We start from the raw sequence: 23298 nt of genomic DNA on the forward strand, positions 1-23298 counted from the left end.
ACCTGGTGCACCAGTTTCAGCCCTATTTGGACCGGGAGTCACTGCTCACAGTCACTCATGCCCTCATCACCTCGAGGCTCGACTACTGTAATGCTCTCTACATGGGGCTACCTTTGAAGAGTGCTCGGAAACTTCAGATCGTGCAGAATGCAGCTGCGAGAGCAATCATGGGCTTTCCCAAGTATGCCCATGTTTCACCAACACTCCGCAGTCTGCATTGGTTGCCGATCAGTTTCCGGTCACAATTCAAAGTGTTGGTCATCACCTATAAAGCCCTTCCTGGCACCGGACCGCCTTCTGTCGCACGAATCCCAGCGACCGGTTAGGTCCCACAGAGTTGGTCTCCTCCGGGTCCCGTCAACTAAACAAGGTTGTTTGGCAGGACCCAGAGGAAGAGCCTTCTCTATGGCGGCTCTGACCCTCTGGAATCAGCTCCCTCCAGAGATTAGAACTGCCCCCACCCTCCTTGCCTTTGGTAAACTCCTTAAAACCCACCTCTGTCATCAAGCGTGGGGGAACTGAAACATCTCCCCCTGCCTATGTAGTTTTCTGTGTATGATATGACTGTATGTTTTTTATATACAGTATTGGGTTTTCTTGTTTTTTAGACTTTTAAAATGTATTATTGTTATTTTAGAGTCTAACTAATTAGATTTGTCATTATATACTGTTTTTATCATTGCTGTAAGCTGCCCCGAGTCTACGGAGAGGGGCGGCATACAAATCTAATTAATAATAATAATAATAATAATAATAATAATAATAATAATAATAATAATAATATAAGTCGAGGTCGTATTTTTCAGCAAATTTTTGGTGCTGAAAAACTTGATTTATACTCGAGTGTATACAGTAAATAAAAATATAAATGTTCGTTTGTTCTGAAGGTTGCTTTGAAATTTCAACACAGTGTTGCATTCGAATACGCACGTCTTTATGTGTTCTAAAATGTTCTGCTCTCTTTAGTTCTGAAATGTCTGCAAGCAAGATATGCTATCAATGTGTTTTATACCAAAGCGGGGTGCAGCTTTGTGGCCATCAACCCCTTCCATCCCGTTCAGTCACTCTACTCGCAAGAGCTGATGAAAGAATACCACGCCATCGCTCGTCTTCAGGTGAGAGGGTAGGGCACAGTGGCTGATTGCTGCCATTCTGAAAAACCAAACAGAGTTTAAAATTACTCTTCATATGTGCATGGGATCCTTGATGCACGCTAAGCTTAGTGGTTTTCCTGCAGACGTTTCATTGCCAAACTAGGTAACGTCATCAGCTCTAGCATTGGACACCACAGTTCAACAAAATACAGTGGTACCTCTACTTAAGAATGTCTCTACTTAAGAACTTTTCTAGATAAGAACCAGGTGTTCAAGATTTTTTTGCCTCTTCTTAAGAACCGTTTTCTACTTAAGAACCCGAGCCCGGAAAAATTTCCCAGGAAATTTGAGAGTGGCACAAAGGCCTGGTCAGTTTCCTGCCATTCCCCCTTTAATTCCATCCATCTAGGCTTTTCTGGGCTGCCAGAAGAGCCTTTTGGTGGTTCTTAAGGAGGCTTTGGCAGTCTAGAGCGAACGAAGCATTTTCCTTTCTCTGGGCGCTTTGAGAGGGAATAAACCTCTACCCAGAGAAAAGAAATGCTCCCTTCGCTCTGGGCAGCGACTGTCCCCCTCCTCTTCTTCCTCCTCCTCCTCCCACCAAATTCCGAGCTTTTATTTCTTTCCTAATGGGTTTGCACTCATTATTTGCTTTTACTTTGATTCCTATGGGAAAAATTGCTTCTACTTATAAACTTTTCTACTTAAGAACCTGGTCACAGAACGAATTAAGTTCTTAAGTAGAGGTACCACTTCTGTCAGTCAAAGATGTGCGGTGGTCAACTCCCAGGATGCTACTGTTGAGTCCTTTTTGCTGAAAAAGTTTCAGTCTGCCGTTGAATTGTCGGTTTCCAATTTTTTTCCAATTGCTTGTGTCCTTTTTCTTCTTTAGGAATTAAAACCTCACATTTTCACAGTAGCAGAAGAAAGCTACCGAAATGTCCAGAGCCAAATTCCATTAGTCAATCAGTCCATAATTGTTAGCGGGGAAAGTGGTGCTGGTAAGGTAAGCTGCGATCTCTTTAAAACTGTTTTGGAAAAAATTTGCATGCTTCTTTCTGGTTGAATCAACCTACACATTTGTGCGACCGGATGGTTTTTTGTCCTGGCTTCAGAAGGTTGCCACTCTAACCCACTTTTCCATGTTAGAAGTTAAGGCTTTCAGTTTCATGCCTTTCCAGTTTTGACTTGCATGGAATTACAGTGGTACCTCTACCTAAGAAGGCCTCTACTTACAAACTTTTTTAGATAAGAACCGGGTGTCCAAGATTTTTTTGCCTCTTCTCAAGAACCATTTTCCACTTAAACACCCGAGCCTCTGAAACTGTAACCGGAAAAGACAGGGAGAAGCCTCCGTGGAGCCTCTCTAGGAATCTCCTGGGAGGAAACAGGGCCGGAAAAGGCAGGGAGAAACCTCTGTGGGGCCTCTCTAGGAATCTCCTGGGAGGAAACAGGGGCGGAAAAGGCAGGGAGAAGCCTCCGTGGGGCCTCTCTAGGAATCTCCCGGGAGGAAACAGGGCCGGAAAGGGCAGGGAGAAACCTCTGTGGGGCCTCTCTAGGAATCTCCAGGAAAGAAATAGAGCAAGAAAAGGCAGGGAGAAGCCTCCGTGGGGCCTCTCTAGGAATCTCCTGGGAGGAAACAGGACCGGGAAAGGCAGGGAAAAGCCTCCGTGGGGCCTCTCTAGGAATCTCCTGGGAGGAAACAGGGCCGGGAAAGGCGGGGAAAAGCCTCCATGGGGCCTCTCTAGGAATCTCCTGGGAGGAAAAAGGGCTGGAAAAGGTCGGGAGAAACCTCTGTGGGGCCTCTCTAGGAATCTCCTGGGAGGAGACAGGGCTGGAAAAGGTCGGGAGAAGCCTCTGTGGGGCCTCTCTAGGAATCCTCTGGGAGGAAACAGGGCCAGAAAAGGCAGGGAGAAGCTTCCATGGGGCCTCTCTAGGAATCTCCTGGGAGGAAATAGGGCCTCCACCCTCCCTGTGGTTTCCCCAATCGCACACATTATTTGCTTTTACATTGATTCCTATGGGAAAAATTGCTGCTTCTTACAAACTTTTCTACTTAAGAACCTGGTCACGGAACAAACTAAGTTCGTAAGTAGAGGTACCACTGTAGTTTGTTCTTGCATCTGCATAACTGTAGTTACTGAATCAGGATGAAAGACAGAATCCAGGTCTTGTTAAAGATGGTATTTTATTCAAAATCTGTTTCTAGACCTGGACTTCCCGCTGCCTGATGAAGTTTTATGCAACTGTTGCAGCTTCATCTGATATCCCGGAAGGCAGCATAACAGTGGAACGGATAGAGCAAAGAGTGTTGGATTCCAATCCTGTCATGGAAGCTTTTGGTAAGTATGATCTTTTAAATAAAATGGTGGAAGGTCAAAAGCATAAAACGTATCAGGAGAGACTTAATGAACTCCATCTGTATAGTCTGGAGCAGTGTTTCCCAACCTTGGCCACTTGAAGATATTTGGACTTCAATTCCCAGAATTCTGGGAGCTGAAGTCCAAATATCTTCAAGTTGCGAAAGTTGGGAAACACTGGTCTGGAGGACAGAAGGGAAACTGGGGACATGATTGAAACATTTAAATATGTGAAAGGGTTAAATAAGGTTCAGGAGGGAAGTGTTTTTAATAGGAAAGTGAACACAAGAAAAAGGGGACACAATCTGAAGTTAGTTGGGGGAAAGATCAAAAGCAACATGAGAAAATATTATTTTACTGAAAGAGTAGTAGATCCTTGGAACAAACTTCCAGCAGACGTGGTAGATAAATCCACAGTAACTGAATTTAAACATGCCTGGGATAAACATCCATCCATCCTAAGATAAAATACAGGAAATAGTACAAGGGCAGACTAGATGGACCATGAGTTCTTTTTCTGCCGTCAATCTTCTATGTTTCTAATAAAATGTTTGCTCTAGCACAGGGGTCCCGAACCCTCACGGCGAGGCCTATTCAGAACTAGGCTGGGTGCCCACCGTTTACACAGCACCATGCCTTCTCTCCCCTCGCCAGTCCGCCAGTCTGTAAAAGTTGGGGGCCAATGCTTTAACAAATAGAACAATCCAATCCAAATAAAACATCAATCTGGTCCAGTGTTTCTCAATCTTGGCGACTTTAAATGGGTGGACTTCAACTCCCAGAATTCCCCCTGCTGACTGGAGAATTCTGGGAGTCCACTTGTTCAGACCATAAGTGTCCATCGCAAGCTATCAGACTAATCAGACGTGCATTATGATGTTATCTGACAAGCTTCCTTCTTTTTGTATCTCTGTGCAATATTGTAACAAAGATAAAATACAAACTTTATGTTTATGTTACAATGTTGTATGCCGCTCCGAGTCTTCGGAGAAGGGCGGCATACAAATCTGATTAATAATAATAATAATAATAATAATAATAATAATAATAATAATAACTATGCAATGATGAGCCGGGGTGGCGCAGCAGGTAGAGTGCTGTACTGCAGGTCACTGAAGCTGACTATAGATCTGAAGGTCAGCAGTTCAAATCTCATCACCGGCTCAAGGTTGACTCAGCCTTCCATCCTTCCCAGGTGGGTAAAATGAGGACCCGGATTGTGGGGGCAATAGGCTGGCTCTGTTAAAAAGTGCTATTGCTAACATGTTGTAAGCCGCCCTGAATCTAAGGAGAAGGGTGAAAAAATTGAATGAATGAATGAATAAATAAATAAATAAATAAATATGCCTTGAGGAGTACTTTTAAACTAAGAAGTAATTGTTTCATCTAACAAGCTTTGTTCTTTTTATACCTCCACACAATAATAATATTAATAATAATATTAATAATAATATTAATAATAATATTAATAATAATATTAATAATAATATTAATAATAATATTAATAATAATATTAATAATAATATTAATAATAATATTAATAATAATATTAATAATAATATTAATATTAATAATAATATTAATAATAATATTAATAACAATATTAATAATAATATTATTATTATTATTAATAATAATAATATTAATAATTAGATTAGATTAGATTAGATTTATTGGATTTATATGCCGCCCCTCTCCGCAAACTCGGGGCGGCTCACAACAAGGTAAAAACAATACATAACAACAAATCCAATACCCACCAATCCAATTACAATGTTAAGCTAAAAAATTCATAAAAAACAACCCCAGAATATTAAAAAATAAGCACACAATCAATCTAACACCAGAACAACATGGGCAAGGGGGAGATGTTTCAGTTCCCCCATGCCTGACGGCAGAGGTGGGTTTTAAGGAGTTTGCGAAAGGCAAGGAGGGTGGGGGCAATCCTAATCTCAGGGGGGAGCTGGTTCCAGAGGGTCGGAGCCACCACAGAGAAGGCTCTTACCCTGGGTCCCGCCAGACGACATTGTTTAGTCGACGGGACCCGGAGAAGGCCAACTCTGTGGGACCAAACCGGTCGCTGGGATTCGTGCGGCAAAAGGCGGTCCCGGAGATATTCTGGTCCAGTGCCATAAAGGGCTTTATCGGTCATAACCAACATTTTGAATTGTGACCGGAAACTGATAGGCAACCAATGCAGACTGCGGAGTGTTGGTGTGATACGGGCATATTTAGAGAAGCCCATAATTGCTGTCGCAGCTGCATTCTACACGATCTGAAGTTTCCGAACACTTTTCAAAGGTAGCCCCATGTAGAGAGCGTTACAGTAGTCGAGCCTCGATGATGATGATGATTATTATTATGATGATGATGATGATGATGATGATGATGATGTCAGTACAACACAGCAAACGAGATCACTATGCTGGATTTTGTATTTCATCACCAGTTGGGCGCTTCCCAAGCACCTAGGACTGCGTGATGTAGCGGCAAATTATGTTTGCTGATCCCAGTAAAGTGGCCTTTTGCAACTGACGGAGATTTTGTCAATTCCGATGGTTTTCAAATGTCCACTGAGATCCTTTGGCACTGCGCCCAGCATGCCAAGGACCACTGGGACTATTTTCACAGGCTTATACCAGAGTCCTTGCAGCTCAATTTTTAGATCTTCGTATTTCACTAATTTCTCTAGCTGCTTCTCCTCAATTCTGCTGTCTCCTGGGTTTGCGATGTCGATGATCCATACTTTCTTTTTCTCCATGATCACAATGTCTGGTGTGTTATGCTTCAGAATTCGGTCAGTCGGAAGTCCCACAGTAGTTTTGCTTGCTCATTTTCGACCACTTTTTCGGGCTTATGAAAAAAATGAGCAAGCAAAACTTCTGTGGGACTTCCGACTTCCGACTGACCGAATTATTATTATTATTATTGTTGTTGTTATTGTTATTGTTGTTATTGTTATTATTATTATTATTATTGTTATTATTCAGAGGAATAAAAAGAACAAAGCTTGTTAGATGAAACAATTACTTCTTAGTTTAAAAGTACTCCTCAAGGCATAGTTATTGCATGTAGTTTTTCCAGCTGATTATGAAGTCAGGCATACCCAGCTAAAATTCCCTAAACACAGCCATGAATTAAAAATGTGTGATTGCCCTTCCACATTGCCCCAAGCCCCAAACAACAACCCACAACTAAATTATATAAAGGAGTGGCCACATTTGGGGACCTTGAGGGCCACAAGATGCAAGGCAATTAAACTAATTGTGTAAAACCGGTTTGGGAGATGACATTTTTAAAAATTACATTACTCCAGTTCTGAGCCTTGCGTTTTTTACCTGCCTTGAATAGTGAGAAATATGTTTTCAGCATTATTAGCTAGATGGACTATAGAAAAAACAGGATTTTAGGCTATATGCATGTACACACACCTACACCAAAAAATAAATCACAGCCAGGTTTACACAGCATGCTCTGTCAAATCCCCTTGCATGTTAACATAATTTTTATTTATTTATTTTATTTATTCATTTGTCCAATACACAAATACATAGGAAGAAAATAGACATGTGATAATATAAAAGAGGGTGAAAGTGGGCTTAGAGGAGAGGATATATGAAAGGAAGAGAATATATAGGATAGTTGGAAGAAAGGAAAGACAATTGGACAGGGGACGAAAGGCACACCAGGGCATTTATGTACGCCCCTTACTGGCCTCTTAGGAACCTGGAGAGGTCAATCGTGGAGAATCTAAGGGAGAAATATTGGGGGTTAGGGGTTGACACAATTGAGTCCGGTAATGAGTTCCACGCTTCGATAACTCGATTGTTGAAATCATATTTTTTACAGTCAAGTTTGGAGCAGTTCGTATTAAGTTTGAATCTGTTGCGTGCTCTTGTGTTATTGCGGTTGAAGCTGAAGTAGTCATTGACCGGTAGGACGTTGCAACATATGATCTTGTGGCCAATACTCAAATCGTGTTTTAAGCGCCGTAGTTCTAAGCTTTCTAGGCCATGGATTGTTAGTCTATTTTCGTAGGATGCCTGATCTCTCTCTTATCTGAATTCATACTTCCTTTAACTTTGTGATAAACATGTGTGTCTTGCATATTGCCTTTTTTTTTTTGTTAATTTCACAGGAAACGCATGCACCCTACGGAATAATAATAGCAGCCGCTTTGGGAAATACATACAACTTCACTTAAATAGGTACTGTCAATTCACTCATATAGTGATATTCTACTTTAACTTATTGCGATGATCCAGTTTCAGATTTAAGGTTAAGAAGATAAATTCTCCTTTGAGTCGAGTTCACCATCTCATGATCTTTCTATATCTGGACCATTCTTCCAAACTGGTGGTTTTGTCAAAAACCAGCAAAGAAAATGCCAGAAATCGACAAAAATGTCACAAGTTATAGTCACATGATTGGGGCACATTGCATTTGATCATAAAAGCCCACAGGCATTTGCCATTCTGTCTATTCTGAATGTCCAACAAATATGTTGAGACTACATCTTCCAGAATCCACAGTATTTATGGCCATTGATTGGCATTCTTGAAGCATATATTGCAGCCCTATTTGGACCGGGACTCACTGCTCACAGTCGCTCATGCCCTCATCACCTCGAGGCTCGACTACTGCAATGCTCTCTACATGGGGCTACCTTTGAAAAGTGTTCGGAAACTTCAGATCGTGCAGAATGCAGCTGCGAGAGCAATTATGGGCTTCCCTAAATATGCCCATGTTACACCAACACTCCGCAGTCTGCATTGGTTGCCGATCAGTTTCTGGTCACAATTCAAAGTGTTGGTTATGACCTATAAAGCCCTTCATGGCATCGGACCAGAATATCTCCGGGACCGCCTTCTGCCGCACGAATCCCAGCGACCGATTAGGTCCCACAGAGTTGGCCTTCTCCGGGTCCCGTCGACTAAACAATGTCGGTTGGCGGGGCCCAGGGGAAGAGCCTTCTCTGTGGTGGCCCCAACTCTCTGGAAACAGCTCCTCCCAGAGATTAGAACTGCCCCCACCCTCCTTGCCTTCCGTAAACTCCTTAAAACTCACCTCTGCCATCAGGCATGGGGGAATTGAGGCATTCCCCCCTCCCCCGGGCCTATACAATTTATGTATGGTATGTATGTATGTATGTCTGGTTTAATAATGGAGTTTTTCAATGTTTTTTAAATTTATTAGATTTTTTGTGAATTGTTCTATTGTATGTTGTGAGCCGCCCCGAGTCTACGGAGAGGGGCGGCATACAAATCTAATAAATAAATAAATAAATAAATAAATAAATAAATAAATAAATAAATAAATAAATAAATAAATAAATATAATCATTGCTTCTTCTATCAATTGGGTTGGGAAAGGCTGTGTGTGAAGAAAGGCTCTTTGGAATAGAATAGGAAATGTAATTTTGCTGGTCCCACACTGCTCTTGGAGTGTATAATTTTAATTTTAATTATAATTCTACAGATCTCAGCTTTTAACAAGTGCTTCTGTTCAGACTTTTCTTCTGGAAAAAACAAGAGTTGCTTATCAAGCCCCTCGGGAAAGGAATTTCCATATCTTTTACCAGGTTTGTGTTTCTATTGTGTTTGTTTAACGTGAATCAAAATACTTTCTTTTTAAAATTTGTATGCATATAAAGATGATCAAAAATAGTTCTGCTTTGTTGCTGAGAGTCTCAGTATGAGAAATACCCTTTTCTCCCTAAAGCAGTGATGGTCGCGGACCTAGGCCGTATCTGCTGGCACGCGAACCGTTGCCCTAGCTCAGCTCCAACGTGTATGTGTGTGCCAGCCAGCTGATTTTTGCCTCGCACAGAGGATCTGGGTGGGCATTTTTACCCTATCCCATGTGTGCGACTGGGGAAACCACAGGGAGGGTGGAGGCCCTGTTTCCTCCCAGGAGATTCCTAGAGAGGCCCCGTGGAGGCTTCTCCCCGCCCTTTCCGGCCCTGTTTCCTCCCAGGAGATTCTTAGGCCCAATGGAGGCTTCTCCTTGCTTTTTCTGGTCCTGTTTCCTCAAGGAGATTCCTACAGAGGCCCCATGGAGGCTTCCCCCCACCTTTTCCGGCCCTGTTTCCTCCCAGGAGATTCCTAGAGAGGCCCCATGGAGGCTTCTCCCGACCCTTTCCGGCCCTGTTTCCTCCCAGGAAATTCTTAGAGAGGCCCAATGGAGGCTTATCCCCCGCCTTTTCCGGTCCTGTTTTCTCGAGATTCCTAGAGAGGCTCCATGGAGGCTTCTCCCCGCCCTTTCCGGCCCTGTTTCCTCCCAGGAGATTCTTAGAGAGGCCCAATGGAGGCTTCTCCTTGCTTTTTCTGGTCCTGTTTCCTCAAGGAGATTCCTACAGAGGCCCCATGGAGGCTTCCCCCCACCTTTTCCGGCCCTGTTTCCTCCCAGGAGATTCCTAGAGAGGCCCCATGGAGGCTTCTCCCGACCCTTTCCGGCCCTGTTTCCTCCCAGGAAATTCTTAGAGAGGCCCAATGGAGGCTTATCCCCCGCCTTTTCCGGTCCTGTTTCTTTGAGATTCCTAGAGAGGCCCCATGGAGGCTTCTCCCCGCCCTTTCTGGTCCTGTTTCCTCAAGAGGATTCCTAGAGAGGCCCCACGGAGGCTTCTCCCTGCCTTTTCCTGTTACAATTTCGGAGGCTCGGCTTTGTAAGTGGAAAATGGTTCTTGAGAAGAGGTAAAAAAAGTCTTGAACACCCAGTTCTTATCTAGAAAAGTTCGTAAGTAGAGGCGTTCGTAGGTAGAGGTACCACTGTATTGTGTTATGTTCATTTAATAACCTAATTTCTGAATTCTCTCAATATAGTATGCCTGATTAGTATTAACTTTAGATGCTGTAGGGCTTATTTGGTTTGTTTCCAGAGGGTGCTATTTCTTAGCTGGTATTGGCTGACCAAAAAACTCCAAAGAAGATTCAGATTTGATTAGACTTTGGACAGGAGGCCACCAGGAGATTCCAGAAATGTAAACTAGAAGTTGCCATGTGTCCAAATTCAATTTAAGCAAGACTGAAGTAGACCCAGAGACAGGGTTTTGAGCAATCGGTACTTTTATTCAGCTCAGAGAACAAGTGACAGCTCAGCAAGGTAAAGTGACAATTCAGCGAGTACCGACTGGCTCTGCAGGGAGAAACCGCTTCTTTTATACTTTTGCGGTTCCCGCCAAAGCTAGAGCCGGCCGCGTCTGAGCCAATCAGGAGCGACTTCCTGCTTGGGCTCAGACAGCGCTGGAAAAGAGGAACAAACTATTTACAGCGTTACAAGGTAGCCATTCCAGGATACAACACCCCTCCCCTCATAGTTGGACTCATCCATCAAGAAAGCCATGTGACGAAGTCGTCCAATCGGTGAGGCCTCCGAGGCTCTCGCGCTGACCTGCGCAGTCCAATTTCTCCTTCGCCACTGACTGTGGAGGATGGCTCGCCGCTGCTCTCCCGGTGCGGCGGACTTGGCCTGGCGGGCCCAACGAAGGCCTCGGAGGACGAGGATGGCTCGGCGTCGCTGGATGGTTCCCCCTGGCCCGATAAGTCTCTTTGCGTGTTTCTTAGTTCGGGCAATGTACTAAAGTCTGTTGAAGGGGGAGAGTCCAAGTCAGCGGGTTGTTGCAATTGGTTTTCAGTTCGTTTCCGAATGTGGTCTATGTGTCGTTTCCACAAACGACCATCCTCCAGTTTAACAATATAAGTCTTGGGTGCGTTTTGCTTAACAATAATTCCCTTCATCCAGTTTACATTTCCATCAAAACATTTTACATATACATTTTGACCCAAATACATTTCTCTTTCTGGTTTCATGCACATTTGGTTATTATTCACACAGAACCTTGGATTTAACCTGTCTAATGGTGACCTCAACTTTCTTCCCATCAATAACTCTGCAGGGCTTACATGTGTGTGCGAGTTAGGGGTAATGTGCTGGGTTAATAAGAATTGGTCCAAGTTCTGTTGCACATCCCCAGGGCCTGACCTGTGCAATGCCTCCTTTGCCACCCTTACGTAACGTTCTGCCAACCCGTTAGCCCAGGGCGAGTAAGGCGAGATGAGGGCATGCCTGACCCCTAGGCCATCTAGGAATAATTCGAATTGCCTGGCTGTTAGCTGTGGCCCATTGTCAGACACTAATAGATCAGGGCAACCATGGGATGCAAACAGTCTGCTCAATACCTTGATAGTGGCACTTGTGGTTATGTTGTTCATTGCTATTATTTCCAACCATTTGGAGAAAGCATCAACCACTATTAGGAAGTACTGAGACCCCACTGGGCCAGCAAAATCAATGTGGATCCTAGACCAAGGGCCAGCAGGCTGTTCCCACTCAGCCGGAGTTGTTTTGGGGGGACTGGGCCTTGACTCTTGGCACGGGTCACACTTTGAAACCCAACTTTCAATATCAGCATCTAGCCCTGGCCACCATAAATGCCCCCTTGCTAGGCTCTTCATCCTGACAATCCCAGGATGGCCCACGTGTAACATTCTGAGTACCTTTTCCCTTAGGCGTTTGGGGATGATCACTCTATCCCCCCACAGCAAACAACCTTTTACATATGATAATTCAAGCCTTTTGTTTTTAAAATCACACAATTCAGGTTTAACAATATCATTTTGCCATCCCTTTAGAACACAGTTCACCACTTGTTTAAGGATTTGGTCTTGCTGCGTGTGTGCAGCTACCTCTTTTGCTGTGGTTAGTGGGTTTTCCTCGAGTTCTATCATTAGCACATCTGTGGCAGGAACAGGGTCTTCTACCAAGTCTGCTATGGGGCATCTGCTGAGGCCGTCTGCATGATTGATTTCCTTCCCCCCCTTGTGGGTGAGCTCATACTGATACCCTGAGAGGAAAAGGGCCCATCTGATTAGTCTTGGAGACATAAAAGGTGGAGTGGGCTTGTTGGGGGCTAGCAGGCCTAGTAGGGGTTTGTGGTCAGTGACTAGCTCAAAGCTTCTTCCAAAAATGTAATTGTGAAACTTCTTTACCCCTGCCACTAATGCTAGAGCCTCCTTGTCTAATTGACTATAATTCCTCTCCGTGCTGGTCATGGTTCTTGAAAAAAATGCTATTGGGGCCTCTGTCTTATTGGGTAGAACGTGAGCTAAAACTCCTCCTATGCCGTACGGCGAAGCGTCGCACGTGAGCCTAATGGGTAGTGAAGCACTATATTGGACTACTACACTCTTAGACGTTAATAAATTTTTTATTTGACAAAAAGCTTCACGTTCAGTTTTCCCCCATGTCCAGCGGGCTTCCTTCTGGAGTAAACGATGGAGAGGCTCTGCTACTGTTGCCTTCTGCTTTAAAAAAACGGAATAAAAATTAAGGAGGCCCAAAAATGCCTGCAACTCACTCTTATCTCGTGGCTCTGGGGCTTCTCTAATTGCTCTCAGCTTCTCTGCTGTGGGGTGGATACCTTCTTTATCTATCTTATACCCAAGGAATTCAATACTGTCAGTTCCCCAGACACATTTATCAGGCTTGATTCGTAACCCTTTGTCCTGTAGCCTCTTAAGTACTTCCCTTATTCTTTTGTTCACTTGTTCCTGGTTTTCCCCTGCAATTAAGATGTCATCAAAATATGGAATTGCCCCATTTACCCCTGACAATAGGCGTTCCATGATGCTCTGGAATATTCCTGGGGCTATGCTTACCCCAAACTGTAACCTCGTGCATTTGAAAGCCCCCCTGTGTGTTACAATCGTTTGAGCGTTTGCTGTTTGTTCATCGACCGGAAGTTGCTGGTAAGCCTGCGCCAGGTCGATCTTTGCGAACCTTTTCCCCTCCCCCAGGGAGTGTAAGAGTTGTTGCACAACCGGAATGGGGTAGGGGTGGTGTTGGAGTGCCTTATTCAGGGTTGATTTGTAATCAGCGCAAACTCTTAAGGAGCCATCTGGCTTCAGGGGTGTCACTATGGGAGTATCCCATGGCCCCTGTTCCACAGGGACCAAGATACCTTGACTAATGAGTTTGTCCAGCTGTATGTCTAGCTTGGGGAGAAGCGGAAGGGGAACCCTGCGAGGTTTTAGTCTAACCGGTGGGACCTTGGGGTCAATAGAGAAAGATATAGGGGGTCCCTTATACAATCCTAAGGTGGGGCTGAACACTTCAGGGAACTCTTTCACAAAGTTAGGCATAATATCACAGTTTACATTACACACACCCGAAATTTCGATCCCCAACGGTTCCATCCACGCTAGCCCTAGCAGGGAGTGTTTGGCCCCCGTCACAATAAGCATGGGAAGGGTACATTTAACATTCTTAAATGCAATAGGTACATTTGCAGTTCCCAGGACCGAGATTACCCCCCCTTGGAAGTCTCTGATCACCAAAGAGGTTTGAATTAGGTCAGCCTTAGACACATTAGGCATATATAGCTTAAATTTTTCCCAGGGCATGATGGTATATCTCGAGCCCGTATCCAGCTCCATTGAGCAAGGCTGGTTATTTAGTAACAATGAGATAACGATTTTAGCCCCCTTTTTGGTTGCCGTGTTATTCACGGAAAATTGAGAGTTACCTCTATTGTAGTCTCGGTTAGCGGTGGGGTAATTCCTTTGACCCGAGCTGCGGAACGGTCTCCTTTCTCGCGATTGGGGGGGGTGGTTTTGAGGTCGCTGGTATTGTTGTGTGGCAAAAGTTTCTTCTGGTGCCGTTGCCCTGCATGCGATGGCGATGTGGCCTCTCCGGTTGCAACGGTGGCAAGTAGCGTCTCGGAAAGGGCATCGATGGCGCTGGTGATTTCCCCGGCAGCCCGCGCAGGGGGCTGGGTGAGTAGCTCTAGGGTGTCTCGGCTGGTCTTGCAGGAGGAGGCAGTTGTCCCCGTTGCTAGTTGGCTGGCTGCGGTCGTCTGTTCCCATGGCGCTGGGAGACTCGGCGTCGATTTTGGCAATGATTTCTCGCCTTCCGTGCTCTTTTAATTCTCTTGCCGCTGCGTCGGCTGCTTCCGCGGTTTGCGCTAATTTGATCACGGTTTGTAGAGTCGGCTCTTCTTCGGTGAGGAGTTTATTTCTCACTGTGTTGCTCTTCATGCCGAAAACCAAGGCGTCGGTGAGGCGAGCTTCCGGGTCTTGAAACTTGCATTGAGCAAGTACCGTTCGAAGCTGCGTTGTGAATTGGCTTATCGACTCGGTTTCTCTCTGAGCCATCATGTGAAATTGATGCCGGTAAACCATGGCTGGTCTGGTTGGTTTGAAATGGCTCGCTAGTTTCTGTTGAAGGACGTCCCACGCTGTGGCTCTTGCTTGTTCTGGTTCGGTGAGAGTTTGGGCAAGTCTACGGATCTCTGCGCCGCAGTAGTTGAGAAAAATAGCCCGTCTGCGATCGGCTCCGGCGTCCTGCATTCCCGCCGCCTCGAGGAATATCTCGAAGGTGGCCATGTACTCGTCCCATGTCATTTTCTCGGAATCGAAGAGTTCTGGAGCCTGGCCGATCTGGATTTTGTCCATGTTGCACGCGAAGTTTCTTCCGTTCGTTCGTCGCCAGTGAAGTAGACCCAGAGACAGGGTTTTGAGCAATCGGTACTTTTATTCAGCTCAGAGAACAAGTGACAGCTCAGCAAGGTAAAGTGACAATTCAGCGAGTACCGACTGGCTCTGCAGGGAGAAACCGCTTCTTTTATACTTTTGCGGTTCCCGCCAAAGCTAGAGCCGGCCGCGTCTGAGCCAATCAGGAGCGACTTCCTGCTTGGGCTCAGACAGCGCTGGAAAAGAGGAACAAACTATTTACAGCGTTACAAGGTAGCCATTCCAGGATACAACAAAGACGACCATCACTGTACAAATTCAGTAAATGCGCTAATTCAGTAAGCACATTCAGCAGGTTCTGTAAATGCGGCTGTGGGAGAATAGTACAGTGTTCCCTCGATTTTCGCGGGTTCGAACTTCACAAATAGCCTATACCATGGTTTTTCAAAAAATATTAATTAAAAAGTACGTCACAGTTTTTTTTCTATACCACGGTTTTTCCCACCCGATGACGTTATACGTCATCGCCAAACTAATAATTTTTGCAAATAAATAACAAAAAAATAATTATTGTTAATAAATAATTATGTTTATAAATATCAGGATCACTAAGTGTCTTATTCAATGGTGAGTATCAGTAATAATGGTGAGTAAATGGTTGTTAAGGGAATGGGAAATGGTAATTTAGGGCTTTAAAGTGTTAAGGGATGGCTTGTGATACTGTCCATAGCCAAAAATGGTGTACAGTGTTCCCTCGATTTTCGCGGGTTCGAACTTCACGAAAAGTCTATACCACGGTTTTTCAAAAATATTAAATAAAAAATACTTTGCGGGTTTTTTCCCTATACCACAGTTTTTCCCACCCGATGACATCATGTCATCGCCAAACTTTCATCTGCTTTTAATATATTTTTAAAATAAACTTTAATAAATAAACATGGTGAGTAATAATCTAAATGGTTGCTAAGGGAATGGAAAATTGCAATTTAGGGGTTTAAAGTGTTAAGGGAAGGTGTGTGATACTGTCCATAGCCAAAAATATGTATTTACTTCCGCATCTCTACTTCGCGGAAATTCGACTTTCGCGGGCGGTCTCGGAACGCATCCCCTGTGAAAATCGAGGGAACACTGTAGTACCTGAGACACTATGTAGATTTAAGGGGAAATTGCCAAGCTCTTTTCTTACTTTTCAGATTGCAAAGGGAGCCACGCAGGACGAGCGCCAAGAATGGGACCTTCTGGAGAGTACGTCTTTCTGTTGGCTTCCAAATTCTGAAAAGATTCTAGAAGGTAGCATTTAAAAACCCAGATCTTGTAAAGATCCTTAGCCTTCATTAAAGAAATTGAATTCTTTATTGACCAAGTGAGATTGGACACACAAGGAATATGTCTACAAAGGGAAGAGATTGACTACAAGCCTAAATAAATACAATTTATTTAATGTACTTAATATAATTTCCTTAAGCTGAATTGCTGTTAAAGAAAAAAGTGTAACATTTTTTGTTACAAACTGCTAGATAAAAACTGCTGGAACAAATTCTGAGGCTAGCATTCAAAGAAAGATAATAAGGAATTTCTATGGTGTCAAAAAATCTGCCTTACTCCCCAGCAAGTCCTGGGATTTTGGTTTGGTTTTAGAATATTTATTTATTTAAAAAATGTACAGTGGTACCTCGGTTCTCGAATGCCTTGGTTGTCGTACATTTCGGATACCAAACAAAATTTTCAGCAAAAATTTCCTTCGGTATCCAAACAAAAATTCGGATACCAAACAGCCACAGAAAATTTTGTTCATTATCCGAAATGTTACCGCCGGGGGCGGCTGCAATCCCGGCAGCTTCGGGGGGCTCCTTTCCTCAGGGCTTCGTCTTGTTACCTGTAGGCAGCTGCACCAACTTTCTCCTTCCCGGCGGCGGCAACGGTGGCGGCTTTCCTTCGAGGAGCAACAGCGCCGGGAACGTCACATGATGAAGGGAAGCCGCTGGAGCCATCTCAGCAGTTGCCACCGCTCCAGCAGCTTCCCTTCATTACGTGACATTCCCGGCGCTGTTGCTCCCGCTGGGAAGGAGAAAGTTGGTGCAGCTGCCTACAAGTAACAAGACGAAGCACTGAGGAAAGGAACCCCCCGAAGCTGCTGGGATTGCAGCTGCCTCCACCCTTCCTGCAGCTTGGAGTGCTTATAGAGCTCCTCAGATTTTTTATCCCATAGGAAATAAAGAAAATAAATTTAATTGGTTCCCAGCGAGTCAACGGGCTGGGAATCAATTAAATCCATTTCCATCATTTCCTATGGGATAAATTAATTCGGTACTCGACCAAATCGGTTCTCGACCACACTTCTGGAACGAATTGTGGTCGAGAACCGAGGTATCACTGTATTTGGCTACCCAACTTGGTGATCCCAGACAGCTATTGGGGATGAAACCCCAATACAAAAGGTAATAACCTCTCCCCACACAACCCCATTTCTCTCAGTATTTGGATTCCCAAATTTCAAAGTTTAATGTGAGAAGGTAAGGAAAATTATTATTATTATTATTATTATTATTATTATTATTATTATTATTATTAATTAGATTTGTATGCCGCCCCTCTCCGTAGACTAGGGACGGCTCACATCAGTGATAAAAACAATACATGGTAACAAATCTAAGAATTAAAATCTAAAATAATAGTTTTACATTACAAAGTCTAAAAAAAAAAAAAGTTCAAGTACAGGAAAAATTGCAATATTTTCTTTCTGTCATAAAATAAAATCAATTTGTTTTTGTCTCATCCATTATTTGTGATTCTGACCATTATTTTAAAGCAGGCAGAATCAATTATAGTCCCTACCTGCAATTTCAACTCTTAAATGGTGTCCTAGCACTTGAGCAGTTTGGCCTTGCTAGGTTGGTTCTGATTCAACACCAGTGCATGTTAACTCAGACTGTTGTTGTTGTTGTTGTTATTAATTAGATTTGTATGCCGCCCCTCTCCGAAGACTCAGGGAAGCTCACAGCATATAATATAAAACAATAAATACAAATACAAATCTAATTAATTAAAAAAAATTACATAAGCTAAAACCCCGATATATTAAAAATCAATCAAACAAATTCATACATCACATTTTTTGGCCAGGGGGCCAAGATCTAATTACCCCAAGCCTGGCGACATAAGTGACTCTTAAGACTCTTACAGAAGGCGAGGAGGGTGGGGGCAGTACGAATCTCCGGGGGGAGCTGATTCCAGAGGGCTGGGGCCCCCACAGAGAAGGCTCTTCCCCTTGGTCCCGCCAAACCACCTGGAGAAGGCCGACTCTGTGGGACCTATCCGGTTGTTGTGATTCGTACAGCAGAAGGCGGTCCTGCAACTAATCTGACCCGATGCCATTTAGGGCTTTGTAGGTCATTATCAACACTTGGTTTTTTGTTTATTTATTTTTAGTCCTGCTACTTCGCCAAAATCTTCAATTTGTTTGGTCAGTTTTGGTGCAGTCGTCAGTGGTTCTTCAATTATAAATACCAAATCATCAGCGAAGAGTTGGACTTTATAGGTTTCTTTTCTTATTCTTAGGCCTTTTATTTCTTCATTTTTTCTCATTTTTACTAATAGTGTTTCCATTGTTAATATAAACAGATAGGACATCCCTGTCTTACTCCTTTCTCAATTGCAATTTTTTCTGTCTGCTCTCCATTAATTATAATTCTAGCATTTTGTTTATATTGTGTTTATTAAATTTATAAAGTTTTATCAACACTTTGAAATGCGTCCGGAATCCAGTCGGCAACCAATCATCATTAGGTTTTACAAATCATCTTTTGGGACTACATTAGAGCCACCTGATCTTCAGGAGAGAAGAAAGAATCCCCTTCTAACAAGTGTCTCTTTGTCTTGTAGAAGACTGCTTTGATGTGACTCGGGAGGCCATGACCCACTTGGGGATTGACAGTTTCACCCAGAATAATATTTTTAAGGTCAGTTAAACCTTGGCTCAATAGCAGTTGGATTGATTGGTAGGATTTGTAACGCCACCTAATCAGCACATATTGATCACTGAGGGTGATTTAACATATCTTGAATTTCAACAGCCTGGCTTCATGTACAAAGAAGAGCAACAAAGATGTTCAGGGGACTGAAGGCTAAAACATAGGATGAACGGTTGTAGGAACTGGGCATGGCTAGTTTAATGAAAAGAAGGACCAGAGGAGACATGATAACAGAATAGAATAGAATAGAATTTTATTGGCCAAGTGTGATTGGACACACAAGGAATTTGTCTTGGTGCATATGCTCTCAGCGTACATAAAATAAAATATACATTTGTCAAGAATCATGTGGTACGACACTTAAAGATTGTCATAGGGGTCAAATAAGCAATGAAGAAGCAATATTAATAAAAATCTTAGGATATAAGCAACAAGTTACAGTCATACAGTCAACATGGGAGGAAATGGGTGATAGGAATGATGAGAAAAACTAGTAGAATAGAAGTGCAGATTTAGTAGAAAGTCTGACAGTCAGTGTTCCCTCTAATTTTTTGGGGGGGTGGGCGGAAAAGTATAGTGTGAGCGGCAGTCCCTTTGGGACTGGGCGGCACAGAAATAATAAATAAATGAATGAATGAATGAATAAACAAACAAGAAAAAAAAAACCCACCCTGTTTTGCCTCAGAGAATTTCAAAATAAAATACTGTACTGTGTGTCTATAACAGTGAGCTCATAATAGGGCAACTCTATCAATATCAAAATGCCACTTAAATAGTTGAGCTAGTTTCAATCTAGATTTTGATTTTCTTTCTCTCTTCCTTACTCCCATTCTTTTTCTTTCTCTTTTCCTTCCTCTCTTTTTTCTATCTGTTTCTCTCTCTTCCTCTCTTCCTCTCTCTCTCCTTCCCTCTCACTCTTTCCCTCTCGGCTTCTGGGCAGGTTTGGAAAACTCTGAGTTGATGATGGTTTTTAAGTGAGCGATTGCTCACTGCTCAGCTTAGAGGGAACTATGCTGACAGTGTTGAGGGAATTATTTGTTTAGTATAGTGATGGCGTTCAGGAAAAAACTGTTCTTGTGTCTAGTTGTCTTGGTGTGCAGTGCTCTGTAGCGACGTTTTGAGGGTAGGAGTTGAAACAGTTTGTGTCCAGGATGTGAGGGGTCAGTAAATATTTTCCCCGCCCTCTTTTTGACTCGTGCAGTATACAGGTTCTCAATGGAAGGCAGGTTGGCAGCAATTGCTTTTTCTGCAGTTCTGATTGGGGCTGCCACAAAGATGGAGGAGTCAAACTATTCTCCAAAGGGTGAGATATCTACCCTATTCTTCAGAGGATAGAACAAGAAGCAATGGGTGGAAACTAATCAAGGAGAGAAGCTACTTAGAACTAAGGAGAAATTTCTTGACAGCGAGAACAATTAATCGGTGAAAGAGCTTGCCTCCAGAAGTTGTGAATGCTCCAACACTGGAAGCTTTTAGGAAGAGACTGGACAACAATTTGTCTGAAATGGTATAGGACATCCTGCCTGAGCAGGAGGTTGGAATAGAAGACCTCTAAGGTCCCATCCAACTCTGTTATTCTTTGTTCTATGCCATTTTTGTCTGTGTTCATGAGCACTGGAAGCTTTTATGCTAGAACAGGTTTCTTTTCAAACCTTCTGTTGGTTACTTTCCAGTAAATTCAGTTTCTATGGATCGTTGTTCAGCCCAGAAACATCACCCATACAGAATGTAGAGAAACCAGCCAGTTTTCAACCTCTTTTTCTTACAGATACTAGCTGGTCTTCTCCATTTGGGCAATACTCAGTTCTACGAGTCAGAAGATGAGGCACAACTTTGTGAGTTACAAGACCTGGCCAAAGGTGAGCTGCCCATGAGCCAATCCTCCAATCTCAAAACAATCTAGTTTCCGCTTTGCCAAATCATGGTTTAAATCATGGCTGGTGTAAAACCAGCCATTTGCATCTTATTCAACAAAGCACATCATAATACAGGTAGTCCTTGTGTTCTGCCGGGCTCTCTGATAGGAGCCTCCCGAAAATTCAAGGGTACAAATTTCAGACACATACACGTTTGAAAATTCAAAACAATTTTCTTTATCACAAAATTCAAAATAAACTAAGCACTCTTTTTGTATTGCAAAGAGCACTCGTCCCAAAACAACCGGGTAGTCTGTACAATTTCCCTTAAGCAGTCATTAAGTACTTAGCTAGCAGCTGTGAAGAAACTTCACACCCCTTAGAAACATAGAAGACTGACGGCAGAAAAAGACCTCATGGTCCATCTAGTCTGCCTTTATACTATTTCCTGTATTTTATCTTACAATGGATATATGTTTATCCCAGGCATGTTTAAATTCAGTTACTGTGGATTTACCAACCACGTCTGCTGAAAGTTTGTTCCAAGGATCTACTACTCTTTCAGTAAAATAATTACTCTTTCAGTAAAATAAAACTTCAGTAAAGTAAAACTTCCAACGAAGTGAGACACACACACACACGCTGCTCTGCTTTGGTTTCAAAGGCGTGAAAAAGCAATAAAGTCCAGCACACAAGATTCCTGACGAAACTGCAACAGATATTCTTTCACAATGGCCAAACCCACACGCTGCTATTTATAGCAGCAGCCCTAATTACTGGAGCCCCACCCAAACACAGGTGGCCTCCCTTATTTCCTGTAATATGTTCTTACTTGGTCTCTTCTGCGCATAATTCTGCGCTTGCTTGGGTCCAAAATGTCATCATCCGAATCAAAGGAAGATAAGGGAGATTGACTGCCTGGACTGTGTGCCAAGCCCTCCTCTGCCGAGTCACTCCCACCTTCTTCTTCATCCGAGGAAACTAAACTCTGCACTGATTCTGTCGGCAATAACACAGGCCTGTGACATGTTGAAGTTTCCCCTGCATCCACCTCCCCATTCCCTGGGGCAGGAGCTGGGCCAGAGCCAACCACAACACCTTGACTTACAACAGTTCATTTAGTGACCATTCAAAGTTACAACAGCACTGAAAAAAGTGACTTTTGGCCATTGTTTACACTTATGATCGTTGCTGCATCCCTGTGGTCATGTGATTTACATTCAGATGATTGACGGCTGACTCAGATTTGTGACAGTTGCAGCATCCCAGAGTCCTTCTGACAAGCAAAGTCAATGGGAAACCAGATTCACTTAACAATTGTATTACTAATTTAAAAACTGCAGTGATTCACTTAACAACTGTGGTGAGAAATGTCATAAAATTGAGCAAACTCACTGAACAAATTTCTCACTTAACAACATAAATTTTGGGCTCAGTTGTTGTCATACGTTGAGGATGTATAATGTTGTATAATGCAGGAACCCAGTCAGTTATCCAACAGATCTTTGTATCTGTATAAATTGTGTGCTTGTGTGTACATTGTTCCCTCGATTTCCGCGGGTTCGACCTTCGTGAAAAGTATACCACGGTTTTTAAAAAATATTAATTAAAAAATTCTTTGCTGTTTTTTTCCCTATACCACGGTTTTTCCCGCCCAATGATGTCATATGTCATCGCCAAACTTTCATCCGCCTTTAATAAATATTTTTTTAATAAACTTTAATAAATAAACATGGTGAGTAATAATCTAAATGGTTGCTAAGGGAATGGGAAATTGTAATTTAGGGGTTTAAAGTGTTAAGGGAAGGCTTGTGACACTGTTCATAGCCAAAAATAGTGTATTTACTTCCGCATCTCTACTTCGTGGAAATTCGGCTTTCGCGGGCAGTCTCGGAACACATCTCCCATGAAAATCAAGGGAACACTGTATAGTTGCTGACTTAAACATTTTTAGGATGATAGTCGTTTTCCCATTTCGTATTTCTGAACCACCCATAGATCAAACCTATATATTCTCTCCTAAGTCTTACACTGTAGAGCAGAAATTTAGCCAATGCTATTTTAGGAAAATAGTGGCTGAATGTTTTTTGTTTTCTTTTGTTTTTAATGATTCTTTTAAAACCAGGCTTTGCAGAGACTGCTTCAAGGCTTTTAAGAGTGCCTGGGGAGCAGTTGTTGGACACACTCAGGATCCGGACGATAACTGCTGGAAGACAACGGCAGGTGTTCAGGAAGCCTTGTCTCAAGGCAGAATGTGAAACAAGGAGAGACTGTTTAGCCAAGGTGATTTATGCCAGGTAAGTCCTTACACCAGCATGGGTACTTGGGGAATTCTGGGAACTGAAGTCCATACATTTTCCAGTTGCCAAGTTTGAAAAACACTGCCTTGGATACTTCATAAAAGCATCAAATGTCCTTAAAAGTCTATGTTTTCATTCCTTGTGTCACATTTTAAGATGCCGTGTATCTTTGTGATTTTAGCTGATAGATCTCAGTTAGTGCATCTCTCGCTATTCTCTTCCTTAAAATCTGATTCTTTCCTTGAGGCCCAC

At 43.1% G+C, this 23298-nt stretch overlaps 1 protein-coding gene across 1 annotated transcript in view; it reads left to right on the forward strand.

Moving 5' to 3' along the window:
* MYO19 (myosin XIX) overlaps window positions 1-23298 on the forward strand; it is a 70951-nt gene that overhangs the window by 14704 nt on the left and 32949 nt on the right. Inside the window, exons 3-11 of the mRNA XM_070735294.1 lie at window positions 967-1115; window positions 1984-2097; window positions 3301-3433; window positions 7590-7659; window positions 8930-9032; window positions 16113-16209; window positions 18802-18878; window positions 20659-20749; window positions 22872-23043. Coding sequence (XP_070591395.1) covers window positions 967-1115; window positions 1984-2097; window positions 3301-3433; window positions 7590-7659; window positions 8930-9032; window positions 16113-16209; window positions 18802-18878; window positions 20659-20749; window positions 22872-23043 — 1006 coding nt within the window. The remainder of the gene's footprint in view (window positions 1-966; window positions 1116-1983; window positions 2098-3300; window positions 3434-7589; window positions 7660-8929; window positions 9033-16112; window positions 16210-18801; window positions 18879-20658; window positions 20750-22871; window positions 23044-23298) is intronic.

The sequence above is a fragment of the Erythrolamprus reginae genome, chromosome 1 (genome assembly GCF_031021105.1).
Source record: "Erythrolamprus reginae isolate rEryReg1 chromosome 1, rEryReg1.hap1, whole genome shotgun sequence".
NCBI classification, from domain to species: domain Eukaryota; kingdom Metazoa; phylum Chordata; class Lepidosauria; order Squamata; family Dipsadidae; genus Erythrolamprus; species Erythrolamprus reginae.